The sequence below is a fragment of the Lissotriton vulgaris genome, chromosome 6 (genome assembly GCF_964263255.1).
Source record: "Lissotriton vulgaris chromosome 6, aLisVul1.2, whole genome shotgun sequence".
NCBI classification, from domain to species: domain Eukaryota; kingdom Metazoa; phylum Chordata; class Amphibia; order Caudata; family Salamandridae; genus Lissotriton; species Lissotriton vulgaris.
Genome location: NC_141694.1, coordinates 664658817 through 664677633, shown reverse-complemented (window position 1 = coordinate 664677633; position 18817 = coordinate 664658817). Strand labels below are relative to the sequence as shown.

The 18817-nt window shown below is 43.2% G+C and overlaps 1 protein-coding gene across 2 annotated transcripts in view; it reads right to left on the bottom strand.

The window, feature by feature from the left end:
- HACE1 (HECT domain and ankyrin repeat containing E3 ubiquitin protein ligase 1) overlaps positions 1-18817 on the bottom strand; it is a 285154-nt gene that overhangs the window by 117644 nt on the left and 148693 nt on the right. For both annotated transcript variants that reach the window (XM_086926665.1, XM_086926666.1), the window contains exons 12-16: positions 14662-15002; positions 9455-9523; positions 6688-6775; positions 5366-5477; positions 5181-5278 (exon numbers count right to left, since the gene is read on the bottom strand). In XM_086926665.1, the coding sequence (XP_086782791.1) occupies positions 5181-5278; positions 5366-5477; positions 6688-6775; positions 9455-9523; positions 14662-15002 (708 nt within the window). The remainder of the gene's footprint in view (positions 1-5180; positions 5279-5365; positions 5478-6687; positions 6776-9454; positions 9524-14661; positions 15003-18817) is intronic.

Genomic DNA, 18817 nt, shown 5'->3' with positions numbered 1-18817 from the left:
AAAAATCTCTGTACAGGAGATTTAAAAAGTGATGGCTTTTCTGGCAGCTAAGGAAAAGCAGACAGGGCCGAAAGGTAGCCTTTCAGATTGCCCAGCACAGAGTCCTGCTGGGGCAATGAGAGAATGAAAAGAAGACTATCTGATAGGGGCAGACAACAGATTTAACAACCGTTCTGTACAGTATTTACAAAAAACAAAAAAAAGTTTGCCATCAGCAGACATATACCGACTTTGTGGAGGGACCCCGGGCTGCCAGAGTAACCTCACAGACTTCGTCAGGAAGGTCAAAAACTGTCAACTGTTGCCGCCTAAACTCCACGCAAGAAGGCGGAGAGTGGACAGGTTTGGGTGGAGAACCCTCCCCTGCTGCAGTGACAGAAGATCCTCCCGAAGAGGTAACCTTATCATAGGATCGATGCTCATTTGCAGAAGCTCGGGATACTAGACTCTCTGTGCCCAGTCCGGAGCCACAAGGATGACTAGGGCCCGGTCGCTCCTGATCTTCTTGAGCACTCTGGGCAGGAGTGGTATGGGTGGAAAGGCTTACAGGAGGCCTGGGCTCCACTCGCGATGAAAAGCGTTGCTGAGTGAAAGCCGCCTTGGAAACTCCAACGCATGAAACTGCTGACATTGCTTGTTCTCTTCAGAGGCACGCAGATATACCCAGGGCTCTCCCCACTGTTGAAAGAGACCTTGCACCACCATCTGGATGGAGACGCCACTCGTGATCTGTAAGGTATCAGCAGCTGAGTTTGTCCACTATGGCGTTCAGAGAACCGGCCAGATGTTGAACCACCAATGAAATGACCTGTTGTTCCAGTCAAGTCCAGAGATGAAGAGCCTCTTTACCAAGGGTCCACAACCCCATTCCGTCCTGCTTGTTGCAGTACCACATGGCGGTAGTGTTGATTAACACCTGAACTAGCCTTCCCTTGAGGGATGGTAAAAAAGCTTTGAGTGCTAATCGGATCACACGAAGCTCCAACAGGTTGATATGGAGTTTGGCTTCCGTCAGAGACCAGAGTACTCTGATTTCCACTTCTCCCAGATGGCCGCCCCATCCCAGAAGGGACTCATTTGTCACTACTGTGAGAACTGGGTGGGGAAGGGAGCGGGGTCTGCCTCTGACCCAATCGCAGTTTGTCAGCCCCCACCGCAGGTCCCTCCGGTATCTGTACTAGGTCAGTGAGATTTCTCAGATGCTGGGCCCACTGGAACTTCAAGACCCACTGCAGAGGCCAAATGTGCCATCTGGAATTGTCAATAGCAGAATGCAGGAGGCCATGAGGCCCAACTACCTCAGAGTCATTCTCATCGAAATCCATAGAGGCTGAAACATAAGTATCATAGCCTAAATATCCTGGACTAACTGTTCGGGAGGATAAGCCCGAAACTGCACTACGTCCAGTACTGCTACGATAAAAGGGAGCATCTGAAAAGGAGTCAGGTGTGACTTCGAAACATTGAGAGTGAACCGCAGTCTGGAGGTGGGAGACTACTGCTTGGGTTGAGCCCGCCTTCCACAACCAGTCGTCGAGATTGGGGAAGACTAGAACCCTGATCTCCACAGATGGTCTGCGCCCACCGCCATCACCTTGGTGAACACCCGAGAGGAACTGGTGAGATCGAAGGGGAGCATGATAAACTGAAAGGGCCAGTGGCCACCATAAACCACAGATAGCGACGATGGGCTGGCAGGACAGGGATATGGAAATAGGCATCATGCAAGTCCAACGCTACCATCCAGTCTCAGACCAGACAGGACCTGAGCAAGGGTGAGCATCATGAACTTTTTGAGGAAGTAGTTGAGGGCCCTAAGGTCTAGGGTAGTAGGAAGGCCTCTGCACTTCTTTGGAAACAGAAAATAGCGGGAATAGCAAACAGAGCTAATTTCTGGCCCAGAAACCCTCTCTATAGCTCCCTTGGTCAAGAGAGTCTGGACTTCACTGCGGAGTAAGGCAATGTGTTCCTCCGTCAGCAGATCATAAGATGGAGGCATGAGGGAGGGCTAGTCTCAAAGGGGAGGGAGTAGCCTCTCGTCTATTTGCAGCAATCACCTGTCCGAGGTGATATCTCGCCAGTGGTGGAGGTGATGGCGTATCCTACCACCAACTGGACATACATGATCCGGTGGAATCGGACTAGGAAAGTTTTGAGTTGGAGGAGGGGTTTGTGGCTTGACTACTTCTGGCCACCTGACCAACGGGGTCGGGGTGAACCCCGCATAGGGTGTTGAGCTTTTGGGGACCTCTTGCTGGAATAGGGCTGGCGCAGTTGGAAGCCCCTTCCGTAGCTACGAAAGGGGCAAAAAGTAGACACAGGCCAGGATGATGTGATGAGGCCTAGGGACTTGGCCGTAGCCCGCGAGTCCTTAAAGCACTAAAGCGCTGCAACTGCCCTGTTTCCAAAAAGACGAGAGCCAACAAAGGCCATGTCCATAAGATTAGCTTGGAGACATCCCCTGAAATACCAGACGTCCTTAACTAGGTGCGATGCCTTATGGCCACCATCAAGGAAATTGCTCTGCCTAGCGAGTCTGTGGTGTCTGAGCCACAGCGTATGGCAAACTTCACCTCATCTCTCCTGTCTGAAATAGCTTGGGAGAGGAGAGCCTGGTTCGCCTTCGAGACTCTTGGCACCACCAGAGCAACTGTAGCCCATAGCAAATGGGAATAACGGCCCAAGAGGCACAGTGTTTAGTGATCCCAATGCTACGCAGGCGGAAGAAAAGATCTTCCTACAGAAGTCGTCCAGCCTTTTGGATTCCCTATACGGGGGAGCAGAAGGGAACGCACCACAGGAAGTGGATGATTGAACCACCAAGCTTTGTAGAGTGGGATGTGTGGGTTAACCGGTGCAGGGCAGTGGCAAGAGGCAATGGTTCTGTTTACAGGAGCCCCTGTGCTTGGGTTCGGACCAGGTTCCCAGTAGAACACCTGTCAAGGCCTTGTTGAAAGGCATAAAAGGTTCAGAGGAGGAGACACCAGGCTGCAGGCCCTCAGTCAAGACGTTAGTCTTAACTGCCACCATAGGAAACTGCAGGTCCAAGACCTCCACAGCCCTATGCACCACCATTGCAAAGGAGGCTCCCTCCTCCATAGCCAGGTTAAGAGGGGGTGGGGGGGTTGCATGCCAGAATCTGTAGAAGTGTCCAGGGTTCTGGCATCACGCAGGTCTTCATACCAGCCCAGGTCATGATTAGGTTGCAGGGTTCTAAGGGATCCTGCTCCCCCGCCAATCATCATCATCATCATCATTATCCATTCCTAACCCCTCAGTAGGGCAGGTTGAACGGCATGGAGCCGTATGGGTCCGTCAGCACCGGTGGGCGCCCAACCTGCTTTGTGTCGTCTGGAATGACAATGGGGGGAGGCGGTGCCGGCAACACAGAGGGCCTCGACGTCGGACACATCGCTGGGGAGGTCGCAGAGGTACGACTCGCGCTGGTCCGGATCCAAGCTGGAGATGTAGAACCCACGGGATCTCCTTCAGCTGAGCATGCAGGGCCCGAAGGCGTGTCAGCAGGGTCAGGCTGCCCAAATATGGTGCACATGGTGTCATAAAATTATTTTAATTGGGTCAGGGTCACTCCCGGCATCCGAAAGGGAGGGAAACGCGGAGCCGACCCAGGCAACCGATCCGCTGAGCGGGGCCTCAAATGAGGAGGTTCCTCCATCTCATCGCACAACGGATGGGGCAAATTCGAAGCACACTTTGACTTCTTGTGCTTTTTATGGTGCTTCTTACCTGATCGCAATGACTAAGAGGAAGAGGACTTCAACCCCCCAGGAGCGGTGCTCGGACCTTCCTCTCGACCGAGACTCAGAGCAAGATGGCAGAGGCGACCTCGGAGGCACCGGACGCCGGGCTGCGATTAGCTATAGGGACCACTCCCTCAAAGCCTTCAGCGGCATGGCCTTGCAATAGACAACTTTGTGTCGTGGTCGCGTCCAGGCACCAGAGACACACTAAAAGGGGGTCAGTAACCAACATGTCGCTTTGACAGGTGCCACACAGCTTGAAACCCAAAGACATACCTACACACCAAAAGGACTCAACAAAAGGTCGAAAAAAGTCTTTCAAAAAGTGACAGGGGTTAGCTCTCTTCGATGGATCTGCGCTGGCTGGCACAGAAAGAAAAGAACTGACATTTCCATGCCGGGGTAGCGCCTATGTAGCCGACGTGGACATCACAATGACTAACCCGATGTCTACGATGTCACGCGGAGTCGACCAACGCCACATATCGGCGTGCAGGGTTACTGCCATCAAAAAATTTCCGGATTCAGTCTGAGTCCTGGAAGTTCAAAGGTAAGATTCTGTGGCTAGGTGTCTCTATCAGATTAAGATCTGCTGAGGTTTCTCAACAGGCTGAAACATCATGAGAGTTTTAAGTGTTATACTTTACTCAAACAGCAGTCATTAAGCACCAAGTTAAACTTATGGGTTGAGACAGAATCTTACCGAGGGATGAAAATGGGTCTGCAGAGACCAATTTGTCTCCAAGCTTTAACGGACCAACATACAATATATTGCTTAAATGCAAGAGCAAAACGAACTCCGCCCATTTAATATACCTGGATTTTTGTCCTTTTGATTACCCAGTTTTTGGACCTTTATTGTGGGCGAGTCACAGTATCTGAACCTCACCCACGGTAATTGCACAGTAATTGGACGGAGAGTGTCAGTCAGTCAAATTAACTTTATTCGATTTGTTAAAATCATACAAAGTACATAAAAACAGTATTATTTACAATTAAAAAGGAATTAAACAATTTCATTTATGAGCAAGTTAATGAGACGAAAATCGGTACGTTAAAATATTTAAGAAACACAGAGAGTGTGTTTCACCGGTTTCCGCCTTTTAAGCTAACGCCGCTTTGGTGCCGACAAGGAAAGTGACACTGAGCTGGTAACAAGTGAACATATTAGTGTACCCATGAGTTCATGCTGATCTTATAATTACTGAAGCTTGTCCGTACAGAGAAAAGTTGTCTAAAGAACACATGGAAATGTACTTATTTCAATTTTATCTAGTTTACGGCTTAGTTACTAAATAACTTTTTCCAACAAAACGATTTACACCACAAACATGAGTGACACGCATAAGGAAACTTAAAAAAGAATAACGATAAAAATCAAGTTACATGACAAACATGTAGGTCCCATCTGCAACATACCATGCCCTCTTCTCCGTGGAAACGAACAGCAATCCCTTGCTTCAGCTTCTCACAATTCGACTTAAACACAACTTCACAGCTACTCCTAAAAATAGAATCTAGATATGTAACAATAATGAATGCTTCTCTTCTTCAAATGAGCACTTTGTTAATGAATACAATCTTATTAGTTTACTATGTGGTACCTCTGTGCACCAGCAGGATGTCGTTTTCACTCACTGGCCTGTGAACCATATCCGAATCGGGCTGCCCTGAAAGCAGGTGTTCATAGAACCACTCACAACGCTCCTTAAATGGCTGCAAAAAGAGAACAATTTTCCAAAGGTTACACAGAATCACAAATGCGCTCATCCAACAAGCAATATCAACTAAAATGATGGGTCTGGTTCAAATACCTACAGTTATATTTTCTGTGCTGACCCACACTCACATTCTGATAGGAGCCTTGACCTAATGAGTAAAGGGTAGTCTAACAAGAGCTATGGGAACTACCATATTGTCCAGTTTATCGAAGCTAAACACCCATGCACATAAATCCAGAGAGGAAGCAAGGCACTAAGGTCACGGTTCCAAGTGGGGTGGATGTAAATTAGGTACTTAGCGCATTAGCTGAGTGAGATGCAGTAAGTGCATTTTATTCTGAGCTTTCTCACAAATAATGGGGGTGTTTACATGCTGAATTAAGGGCTTACTGCACCGAACTCTGCATGTATTGGTATTTACCACAATTTTTCACCAGATAAAATGTGGCGGGTTTACTTGCTGAAAAGTTAGACCGGAAAAATAGCAGCTGGTGTGGCAACGACTCCAGCAGTTGGACAATTCCAAAATATGTGACAGAAGTTACCACACACATCGGAAGTGAACACTCTACTCAGAATCGAGGGTTCACCACCTCAACTACTACCGATACGTAACCCTTTTCAACTAACAACATTATGTATTGGTTACTATCAAGAAAAAAGACATCGGTTGTTGTAACTTTTTTATGTTTTTTGAAATGAATGTTACTTGTATTTTTAAAATGGACTCACTATTTTTTAATATAATCATCTACCGATGTTTCGTGTACATTCAAAAGACTAAAGGAAGCATCTAAGATGTAAACAAAAATATACTATGAACTGGGAAAAGTACTTTTAAAATGGACTCAATATTTTTTAATATAATCTACCGATGTTTCGTGTACATTCAAAAGACTAAAGGAAGCATTTAGGATGTAAACACAAATATACTATGAATTGGGAAAAGATCTGATAATTGGCATAAATAGATTGAATTACCTGGTAGGCGCTACTGTTTTGAAAACAAATTCTTATTGATATCATTAAGCAAAATATGTTCACTATTTCAGAATTTGAATGCAGAAAATATATTTAAACCAGCCATTTTGCATTACGTCAATTTGCAATTTACAGCAGAAACTTTTCATGAAACATTTTATTTTTGGGACGGTGTGTTTTTAATCAATACTAATAAACCCCTATTACAGTAAAGCATTGCATACCTGGGCTTTGATTATGTGCATGAATCTGGACATTAATTCAGGGCACTCCAGTAGAAAGTGAAAATGATCAAAGATAATTTTCGGGTTTCTGCAAAGACGAAACAAAATAGTAGTTATAATATGGGTGGCCCCAGCTATAGCATATGTCTTTATTTTTTAGAAAGTCTGTCAATGGTTTGAATGCTTTTCGGCTGTGGAAGGCAGCAACAGACTGGTTTTGGTATGCGTACATCATTATATGAGACATTATCACCTCCCATGACGTAAAACATTACAGTTCCTTGTCCACAAATTAGAGAAACCTCATTAGTTTGAAGTGGTCCGGCCTACTGCTTGTGGCAGCTCTATGAACTCTTACTAGACTGAATGGGGTATTGCTATGATTTTCCATACCAGTTGCAAAAAGATTCTGTAAATATGTTTTGATATTCTTGCCTTACAATCCACTAGCTACTATCTAATCCTAATGTTTCTTCCTGAGTATTTTTTTTATTTCTTATTTTCCTGAAGGATGACATTCTTCTTTCCCAAAGCAGGTATCCATATCCATGATTCATAATGTTTCATGTCAAGAACCGATTTATCCACCCACCCCTTTGCCTAAGTCCATCACATCTTTCCGGGTTACTTTGATTCTATTTTGCAGGTCAGTTTTGACAGACAATCCTTCTTCCCTGAGGATCGCAAGAAGTCGCAAGAAGACGCTCCATAAAGTTGCGTGTGATGTGTCCATCCAGTGTTCACACCCAGTTGTTCTCCTTTGGCCCCGGTCTATTCATACGGTCCCTCAGCTTCTTGTCATTCTTGCTTTTTGGTTGATTGTGTAGCAGTATGGCCTTTAGAGTTTGTATCTTCTTGGTCTCATTTGCTGCCATCGCCTAGGCCGTGTTTGTATACCGCTGCTTAAAACTAGTCTATCCTCCATGGAATTTCAACGTCACGTGTACCGCTCATGCTAATGATTTTGCAGGACACGTCACTTAAGAGGAATACACTCTTACTAGTAATTTGCTTGTTAAGTTTCTTCTGTGGAACTCACTTCTGGGTATGGTGCATAAAATAATTCTTGTGTTTCGTGTTTACCTTTCCTTGTTTAACATTAAAACGTGCTTACCCAATGTGACAATGTCTAAGTCCTTGTGTACGGTTAAGGTCTCTGATTTAGGGCTCCAATGCCTGAGCCATCATTTGTGTATGTATATTCCTTCAGGTGTCTGCTCGATGCACTTATCCTGTTGGAGGGTCTCCAGGGGGAGCCGAGCAGTTTTTGTATTTTAAACCAGTTTCTGTGTCTCAGGGGGATGTCCCTTGCCCAAGCTATTTCTATAGTCTTTTCATTCACCCAGTGCCTGGTGCTTCCCTTTCTCCTGTGGGTCCTGTTATACACCCTGCTCTCTGCTTTTGTTGTTGTGCTCCAGGCGCATACCCTCCCCATACTTTGGAAGTTCTGGCAGCATCATCTTTCTGCATTAGTTGGTCATTGCTATCTTATTTGTAGCTTTTACCTCTTGTCTTTGTGGTCACAACCACGTTGGTAGCACTAGTTTGAGGCTGGCTTCCCGCTGTAGATAGGTGCCCGAGCCTTTCCCGCGCACTGCCGTCCAATCCGAGGATGCCCCGGCACATGCTGCTGCCTTCTCAATATCAATCTGATAAATCATGCCGTGCAAGTTCCAGCCCATTCCTGAATGTTGCAGCCAATCTGAGTTCCAGCTTCCACCCCTGGTGGCCAAACCACTACTTCTGATCCCCTACCTCCATAAAGGTGCACAACCACCCCAGAGACAAGAACTACTGTACAGTGAAGCCAAGTAGACAGCCAGAGTGGAGTTCCACTTCTACACCTTTCCTGCCATTGCCAGTCAGGCCACACCCCTTGTCACTGGAATTTTTTGATGGGATAGGCTCCGTTTGTGGTATAGTTGCAACATGTACAGGGAGCCATGTTTTTCTACTGTCATTGTTGCAATGTTTTTTGAAAACGGGTCTGCAAAGTTGTGCACATGTCTGTTAGAGTTTGAGAGCATCCCAAAATGGAGAACTATGCATCGATAAAATGAGAATACTGGACACTACTGAGTCTATAGGGGTATTTGTTTTTAGTAAATTACCGTTTTGTTAGCTATTAGTGAAAATGCATATTCAGTAAGTTCCTTCAAGAAATCTAAGGATACATCTGCAATACCCTTATGTCGCCTGCTCCCTAAAATAGAGTTCTTTCATATCTCAATGATGAAGATTTTAAACAAGAGTTCTTCAAAAAGCTGAAATACTATTTCTATCACAATAAAGAAGCAGTTGTTTAGAGTTTAATCAACAGATATGGCTACTTTGTTCTCAGAACCTGTGTCAGGGAGGCTTCTAGATTATGGACCACTTCCTTCATAACCAGTCATTTGCAGAAATTTAAATAAAAAAGGAAAATGAACATTTTTTTAAAGGATCTGGTTAAACCATGAGAAACAAACCACAAATTTGAATTTTTTATTTTTACCCAAGCGGTGAATATAAAACCACATTTTTATATTGATCACAATTAACATCCGAAAATGTATTAAATGAATAAACAAAGTTCCGAGACATGGAGGAAAACGTTTTAAGAACCTTCATATGCAACATAATCTGTGATATCAACTAGACACTTTCTTATAACATCAATTGGATGCTGTTTTATGATCTGCCATTTGAGAATTGCACTTAGCGAAAAAATCAGTGCCTATCGAAAAGAACAAATCTTAACTGAGAAAAATAATATCACTTAACCCACCTTGTAACAAAGCATTTAAGAACTTCATCGTGCTTGCACACAAATTCGATGAAACGAGGCGAAGTCATTCTGGAAAAAGCACAAAAGCATTACATAAACAAAAAAGAGAAACATGCATAATGTCTGAATGTTTGATGGTTATGCATACTTTTCTCATTTGCCTGATAATATGTATAATCACAGATCCTTACAGAGTTGTGAATGGCAGGTTATGAATGTACAGGAACAAGGTTGCAGGTACCAAGGATTATCTACTAGTGCTTGGTCGCACAAAGGGATTGTCTTCTGTTCTGTTGCCCTGGAATTTGTTGGTGTCAACCTGATATGTACAAATCAACTTCACCTTAGACAGTCCCACTTAACACAGGGGACTGGAAGCTTTACAAGTGTCAAACAGCAATAACCAATGCAAACCATGCCCTCTGGACCTATATTACACTGTACCACCTATTCTTTTCAAAGCTGGACTATTTTGACACATATTGCATATTCCTGGATTGACACAGAGCTGGAAGAAATCTATATTGAAAGGTAGACTGATCTTCATGCAAAAGAAAAAGTACCATGCCTGAAGATATAGGTGTTCCTTTTTTGTGTTGGAAATTCTTACTAATGTGGGTAACTTAAAAGAATGAATCAATTCCATTCTTTAGCACACACGTTTTATTTTCACGATTGTTGACCTCCAGTAGGTGAAACCATACCAGTTACTTACAGGATTATAAACCAAAATGGCTTTAACTAGTGATGGCAACCGCCAAGGCTACGTACAATAACACATGTACACTTTCTACCAAAGGGTGAGAAGGCGGGAAACTCCCAGATAAGGGATGGTAAGGCTGATAAGCGTTAACCACTAGCACTCTTCAATCCTTTCGGGCCCCTAGCTCCTTACTTCCTCCCAATCTGATGGGAAGAGAGATCAGCTAGAAGAGGTGAGGAATGTCAATGAGGAGGAAGCATGTAGCAACCATAATCTAAGAGGACTTCCCATCGCATCAATTTTATTCTCTGCAGTGTTACACCACTTCACATGGGACGAGGGTCAAGAGAGATAGAAAGTGCTAGGTAAAGTGGAAAGAAGAAACAAAAAGGGGCAGGAAGAAGCCAAACTATCTAGTCTGCCTAGTTTTCTGGAGGGTGAAGCTCTGCAGAACACCTTCTAGTATAAGTCTTGAAACACTTCCTGGGAGAAGACAATAGAAAGTTACAGGAAAGGTAAATAGAGTTGTATTAGTTTATTGTTTCAGTGAATAAAAATGATAATCTAAATATATCCATGCAATAAAATCAAGATAAAACAATCATATTAGCATATGAGTTAAAAAAGATGTGTGAAATGAAAATATATAGTCTATAGGAATTCATTAGCCAGGAGGAATTAATTTACATATATGGCAATCTAATTTTGTTCCTAAATTTGTGTTTGCTCAGGTTCCTTGTATTTACAGAATACCTACTGCTCGCCTCTCCATGTGCCCTGCACACGAGGCCCTCACTCCTTAGGGTGCCAGAGACCGATCTCCGATGTTTGTGCAAACAGCTTCGCAATTTAAAAGGTATGGGTGGCAGAAATTATTATCTAAGGTGCTTTGTGCAAAATGTTTGCAAAATAAGGAAGTCGAGCGTAGTACGTTGTTGAGTAAAGCGCTTCATGCCAATATCCCTAAAATCTTGCCCTACCATCTCAGACACTTAAGTATGTTAAAGACATTGTAACATACATATAGAAGTTACATGTAGTATGATTGTGGGGTGCAGTTGCCTGCAATATTGAAACCGTGGGATCGCGGAGCTGATGATCTTACTTGTTGTGTGCCCACAAGCAGCCACACCGGTAGATAACTGTAATCATAATTAACCATAGGCCTTTGTCTGTGCCGTACTACCAGGCTAACCCGCACGCCCCCCTCCCTTGACCGTCCTAGTGGGATACTTCAGACCTGATGGATATAATAATTGATGACCAGCTTTTTGACCATCTTGGGATCTAGTGTATTGGTGCCTTGCGGGAGCAACAAGGCTCTAAGTTAGTCAACAACATATGCACTAGCTTGAGATAAGCAGAGCGAAAATGCTTCACGGCAGGTGCAAATGGATTGAGCTAAAAATGGCGGCTTTAGCAGTCTCCTCCTAGATACGTCTACCTTGAGACAGCAGCATAGGTGGTGCAGCCATGATTCCGGTTTGTAGTCACAGATTCTGCAAGCTCCACCCCGCCATGGCAGGCCCATGCTGGATTAAATTTTGTTACTGGTAAGCCTAATAGTCTCATGTATAGAATCGCTCTGCAAGTCCTTTTGTTTAGTGCTTCTAGGAGATATGGTTAAGGTTTCCCCTCCAGGAAGGAGCTGTTCAGGGGGAGGAGAGTACCCGAGTTCTTTAGTGAGGTTAAATCCGGAGTTCGAGGTTGTCTTCATGTGTCTGTTTATAGTCTTTTTTCAGGCTGTGTAGGGGATATCTCAGTTCTTTAACAAAGATTGATCTATGTGGAAAGACATGATGCCATCATGCAAGTACTGATACCAGGGGTTGTCCTGGACCTCGAAAATGACTTTCAAGTGGGCTATTAGCGAGTTGGCAAGCGCCTTCAGGACCCTGATGGACTATTACAGTATGGCGGATTTGCAAGCTTATTCTTGATTTGTCACACCAAATTCCAGTCGGACTCTTGACCGACCGGGTGTAGCGTGGTTGCAGGAATATTTTCCTCAGACCTACATAATGTGCCCCAAGGCTGGTGTAAAGATGCCCGGGAAGGCCTGCTGACCATACTGCAGAGCAGGAAAAAGGGTTGCATTCATGGCCCTGAGTGCACTTAATATTGTGTTCAGTTGTCTGATACCCTACATATTTGCAGCACCTTACTTCTTCAGGGAGTTTAGGTGGTTGTTGTGTTTTGAGTTTTCTTAGAACCAGACACAGATAATTCAATTTCTAGTCTTTAGCGATGATCTTACTCCCTTATATGCCAGGTAAGAGGTTTCTTGTTCTTATGTCTCCCAAAGAAGACAACCTTAGTCTTGATCCGATTTACCTTAAGATGGTTTCTCTTGTTCTAAATGGTTAGAGTATTTAGGGACCTCTGGATCCCAGCTTTACTGTGATCCATTATTACGATGTTATTAGCATATTAGATGATGTCGAGTTTGGTTAGGCTCACCTTAGGAAGAATGAGACTACTGCCCTCCACATCTATTCCAAGGTCTGCTGTATACAGATTGAACAAGACAGGGGTAAGAGAAAACATCCTTGTTTTAGGCCCTGATAAGTCTGAATTTTGGAGGCAACAGTGTTAGGGCAGGTTTTTACTCTGACCCAAGTCCCTGTGTATAGTGAGACTACTGCTCTTAATAACTTTGAAGGCTTGCCCCACGCTACCAGTTTCCCCCACAATGTAGGCCTGTCAACTCTGTCAAAGGCTGCACTGTGATCTATGAATCAGCAGAAGAGTGGCAGCTGCTTTTTCTGTGCTGTTTGGTTGCTCACATATGCAAGTGCTGGGATGTTATTGACTGTAGACGTGGCAGCCTGGAAACCAATCTGGAAAAAAGGAAGGCCTTCATGTTCACTTGTCGACGACTCCAGATGTTGCAACAGAACTAGAGTAAATGCTTTTGATTCTAAGTCCAGGAGTGCTAGAAGGCAGCAATTTGATGGATTAGACCGTTCCCTTTTTTTAAATATGGGGCACAGAATAGATCCCCTCCATGCATCTGGGATCTTGCCTACTAGGGATGCATGATTGAAGAGAGGGGTTAATAGCCTTGACAGGCATCTAGGTCGCATTTAAATATGCTGGCTGGAAGGCTGTTGGGGCCTGGCGCACCATCCTTGTTCATTAGCTGTATGACTCTACGAACTGAGGCGGTGGAAACTACGTTCTGGGAGTAGCTTTGGTTTTAGTCTACAGCACCCCTTAAGACTGCTTGGCCGGAGGATGAGGGCCGATTTATCTATAGTTCCTCCACGTGGCTTTTCCAGGCTCCTTCCGAGGCCCCATTGCCTCTTGAGCAAATTATGTTTTTACATTTTTTGAAGTAATCACAGAAGCAGGCCGTTTTTTTTCCTTCAGCAGTTGGAATATTGTTGACCACTCTTTTTGAACTGAAGCATTTTTACAATTTAGAATTGTGGTTTAGGCCAGGGTCATGCTGAGACCTTTCTTATGATACAATATGCATTTAAGCCTGTTGCTGGAGGCACAAACTTAATGAGAGCCCCCATTTTGTGAACAGACCATCAGTAAAAAAAAAACACGGTTAATCAATCCCTTTCTCAGCCCTCTGCGGTCAACCTTGGAGCTCCAAAGGGATCAGCCCTGCAGGAACACATCAGCATTGTCACCAAAGGGGTGCACTTTCACATGAGATTGTTAAGGAAACTAAAACCCTTCCTTCCACAGGATGACCTTAAACGTGTTGTCCAAGCTCTAGTGTAATCTAGCCTGGGCAACATAAGTGCCACACTATGCATCCTGCCTGAATACACACTGGGCCCGCTAAGGCCCTCCTTTAATTCTGATGCTGGTCACTGGATCTAAAAGAAATAAGCACATTTCCCCGGATCCAAAGTCCCTGAACTGGCTCCCTTATGAGGCAGTTGCGATAGAGCCTTCCCAGGTATTGCCCGAAGATTTGGAACTCTCTTCCGCCGGATGTCCGTTTGATTTCCTCAACCACTTTTCTGATGAACACGTTTTTGCACTTGGAGTGCATCGCTCGTCTAGTGATCCTATACCAGCCTGTTCTTCATCTGCTGATGCAGATTACTACATTTCTGTCTCTCTGTGGTGGTGAAGCTTATTCATTTGATAATCCTAAAGGTCTGCTCCTCGCTCATATGTATGTTTGGTTCTGGATCCCACATTTATATCCTACCTACCCCTTCTTGTAAAGCACTCTAATACCAAGGTCTTGTTCCCGCTATATAAAACGTTATTAATAAAGAAACTATTTTTTTAATGTGATACATCCATATAATAAGAATTCAGACATGGTAAAATTCAACCCTTGAGAAAAATAGCTGATGGCGGTGAGCAGTGTGCACCCGTTATTTTAGAAAAAATTACAAAGCGAGGCAGTTTTACATGGCATATCGTTACTTCTGTCATGACTATCCGGCCACTTTTGAAACAGTATACAGATGCTAAAGCCATACAACATAAAAAAGTAGAATGATATAGCAAGGAATTGTAACCATCTTACCCTGGAGGCATCTGACAGGAACAGCAGAGGTAGAAGGCCTGAATAACAGCACTAAGCCGATTTGCGGTCATAGAGATCACATCCTCGCCCTCAGCGACTGCTTCTGCTTTCCCCATGAGATCAGTGGCATTACCCTCATGAATGTCCACAGGTATTCTCACTTTGTTCTCAGATACCACTGAGTCCGAATGTAGAGAACTACTGAAAGTAGTCGGCTGATCTGCCCCTCTTTGTTTGAGGAAGATGGAAGCAATATTGGTGGAGTCTTGTTGGTTTCTCGTTAGCTCAGCAGCTATTAGTACAAGCCATTCATCTAGTGAATGCCAAAGCAGTTCTAGAGGCTGCAAGAAACAAGAGTTCCAAAAACATCAATAAAGCACTACATAGAAAATAACGATTATACTGTCCAGCCACATGTATATGCTGTTGTGAACTAGTTGTCAACCAGTCGACTGGAATGATAAAAGTATTTCAACGAAAGGAATTTTATAAAGGACAGAGAAATGATTATTCTTACGAATATTTGAGACACATAATTAGATACATATAATTCATAAAACAAAAAATAACATTAAATTAACATGCATATGACAGTTCCGTGATGAATATACAGCAGGCGTGAGTAACTGAAAAGGGGTGAGTGCAGAATAGTGAATTAACAGAATAAAACAATGATTGTAGCCTATGACTGAGACTTGATAGCACTATAGATAGGAGTAAGTAATATACCTGTAACAATAGTTCTCCAAATGAAGTTTTTATTTCTCCACTCTAAAATAGTCCCTTCTGTCGGTAGACACCTTGGATCAATACTTTGAACTAGGTTTAGGTTGTGCTCTTCATTAATTGGAACATGAGCAACACTCAGTGCCTAGAGTCAGATACTGGCCACTGTAGATTTAAATTGTCAATGGGGACCTTCCAGCTGACCACCTGTTACTGCTATACAAATGGAACCACTTTTTAGGTATGGCCTGTTGACAGCTCAAGCGCTGTCCCTGTGAGGAGTATTGTTTACAATGAAGGGCTTGGAGCACGCCCACTGCTTACCACTCTTTGGCTTCATTGCCACTCTTTTTTGTTACTCCTAATTGGCCATCGCATGCCAGGTATCATTTTATTTTCTTTCTCTGGAGCATGGACCAAGCACAGATTGATTCCTGTTGATTAGTGTCCGTCAACTGCTCATGCTGTGATTTAGGTAAGATGTATTTTTCCCTATGCTGCTTCTTCCCCCTCCCATCTACCCCCGCTCCTTGTTGCTGCCCCACAGGCCTCTACCCATCCCTGTCACTGCTTACTAATAATCCATTATTTTTCCCACGTCCTTGCTTGCCCGTCCTGCATGAAAAAAAGAGCTATGATACGGCGCTAGCACTTGCCTTGTCACAACACTTTTTTCGAAAATCGACTTTTAGCAAAACTACACAGCCCCGCTGCCGTACAACGTGGTTATAAGACAAGGGCAAAGTCAACCGCTCACACATAGTCGAGACTATTTACTTTACCAATCCTTGTGTTACATTTGCCTTTCACCTATTTGTTTTTACTACAGTGCAGCGGTATGTACTAGCATTAGCATACAGAAGATAGTGTGAATATTTGAAAGATAATGACGGACAGTCTGAACTGTAGTTTGTTGCAAACATTTTATTGCTTGAGAAAAGAAGTCTGTGCACTACAGATACCAACGCCGAGTATGTTCCATATGGTTAACTGGAAATTTTATTTCCATCGTTATAAAGGTGTACATAGTGGTGTACACATTTGATATACAACAACAGCAGTCCAGTGATGAAAGGTGACCACATTCTTTCTTTCCCAAAAGATAGCAAGGGGAGACATCAGAATCTTGCACATGGCAATACACCCTGATAAGTAGTTGTGTGTTATTCACTTTTACCAGGCTGAATGAGTTGAATTTTGAAGGCCAACAGACAGAAAAGCTTACAAAAACGTTAACTTTTAAAAGAAAAACCAAGAAGGCCGAGGTTGTGTAGTCCTCAAAAACATTTATGGCCTATTCAACTACCTATACTGACAGGCTTGCATCAGAGCAAGGATCTCTTGAATGTTGAAAATAAATTTGCTTTAGTGGAACAGTTAAGGGGAAATAAGTCATAGAGAGTATATAACTGGGCAACATGTGCAGGAGAGAGTGAGGGCGACTGCTTGCCAGGTTGATGCACACAGAAGTGGATAAAAAGCCCATATGCTCTATCTGATCACCACAGAGCGACATTTGCTGCAATCAAAATGATATAGATAAGCTATTTGCGAATTACTAGAGTACTTTATATGCATTGCCCCCCTGACCTGTTTGACCCAAGAATAAGTACAACTACTGAATGGAAATAGGGACTGCCATGCATCAACTGGCTAAGGGTAAAACCAATGGAACTGATGGCTTAATATCAGAATTTTATTTTACATATATGCTGAAGCTAGCTCCCAAGCCATTCGTGTACAGGAGGACCAGTCACAGAGAGGTGCTCCCAGACTAGACTAGAGAAACTATAATAGTAGTCTTACTCAATCCGTTAGGGATCCCTTTTTAAAAAAAAATATTTTTATTGAAGAATTTATTTCCCCTTTTTTCCCCTTAGACATGAGCAGGGCACAATAGAATATACAATCATAGATCACAAATTCATATATGAGAAAAAGAAATACAAAACCATAGAACACAAAATCGGACATAGATATTCAAAAGCTCAAATAAACAGTAAAATAAATTCTTCATCTTTCAACCTTCGGTTCCTGACTTCCACCGAATAAAAGGGTCCCAGATTTGCATACCCAATTTCTTACCCTTTTTTCCCTTCCTAGCATAAATAGCGGTTTCCAGTTTTTGTACTGATAATACTTTACCCAGCCATTGATGATATGTAGGAGGATTTGGGTCAAGCCAAGCCGAAGCCACTAACAATCTAAGGATCGCCATTGCTACGAATATAAAGTTTTTACAATTTAAGTGTCCGTCAGGACTGACCCCCAATAAGATAACAGCTGGGTTTAGCTCTATTGTTGATGATAGTGCATTCTGGAAAAAATTCCCAATATCCTGTTTCAGCTTATCTAGGTGTGGACAGACCGAAAATATACGTATCAGGTCCGCCTCTGTGCTGCCACACCTAAAACAGGTAGTTCCGGTTAAGCCACCCCATTGAGCAATTTTCCCAGGTGTGTAATATAAATGATATAAAATCTTATAATGTTGGGCCTGAAGAGACGATGAACAGAACATTTTACTTCCCATCTCTAGTGACTCGATAAAGATATCCCTGGCTATATCCAAGTCTGCGGACCATTTATCCATCCATTTCTCCAAATCATCTTTCTTTAGTTTTGTCATTTCCAAATAAAACCTCTTTATAGTACAATCAGAGCCAACTTCTATAAGATCCATCATTATAGTTCTTTCAAATCCCAATGGTCCCCCTTTTTTTATTCGATATACAACTTCTTATTTGGAGATATTTGAAGAAATGTTTTGTGTTCAACGTATATCTATTTTGCAATTCCGTAAATTGTAATATGCCGTATCACCGTTAGGGATCCCATGGATGTTAAACATCAGCCCGCTTTTCATGTTCCAGAGTATAAAATATTGGGGAAGGGAATAGCAAATAGAATTATGACATTGTTGACAACGCTCATTTACCACAACTAGTGTGGCTTTATTCCACGTTACTGCACAACCACCAATATAAGATGTCTCTTTTGTGTACTAGACTGAACGCCACCAACTCATGACAATGCAGCAGTTGCCTCCTAAGATATTGAAAAAGCTTTGTATTGGCTAGATTCAGCTACTGTATGCCTCCAATTGGCTAGGGTTCAAACAGGGAGAGTAACCTCAGTCTAGTGGCACATACATAGATGCGAAAAAACAGGGTGCCTTTTCCTGATTGTTATACCTTATTCGGTGTGCCTCTCCCCCTAGGGGTGGCCACCTCTGTGTGTACAAAAATTGTGCAGTCTTATTTAGGTTACCAAATTTACAACATGAACTAACAACCCTTCAGTGTCATAGGGGACCATATATGAAGCAAAGACTTGTTTAAAAATTGTCATACATTTATTCAAAAAAATTTTTGTTTAAAAAGTCATAGTACTACAAAACTGTTGCTTTAAAAACCGTTACACGATATAT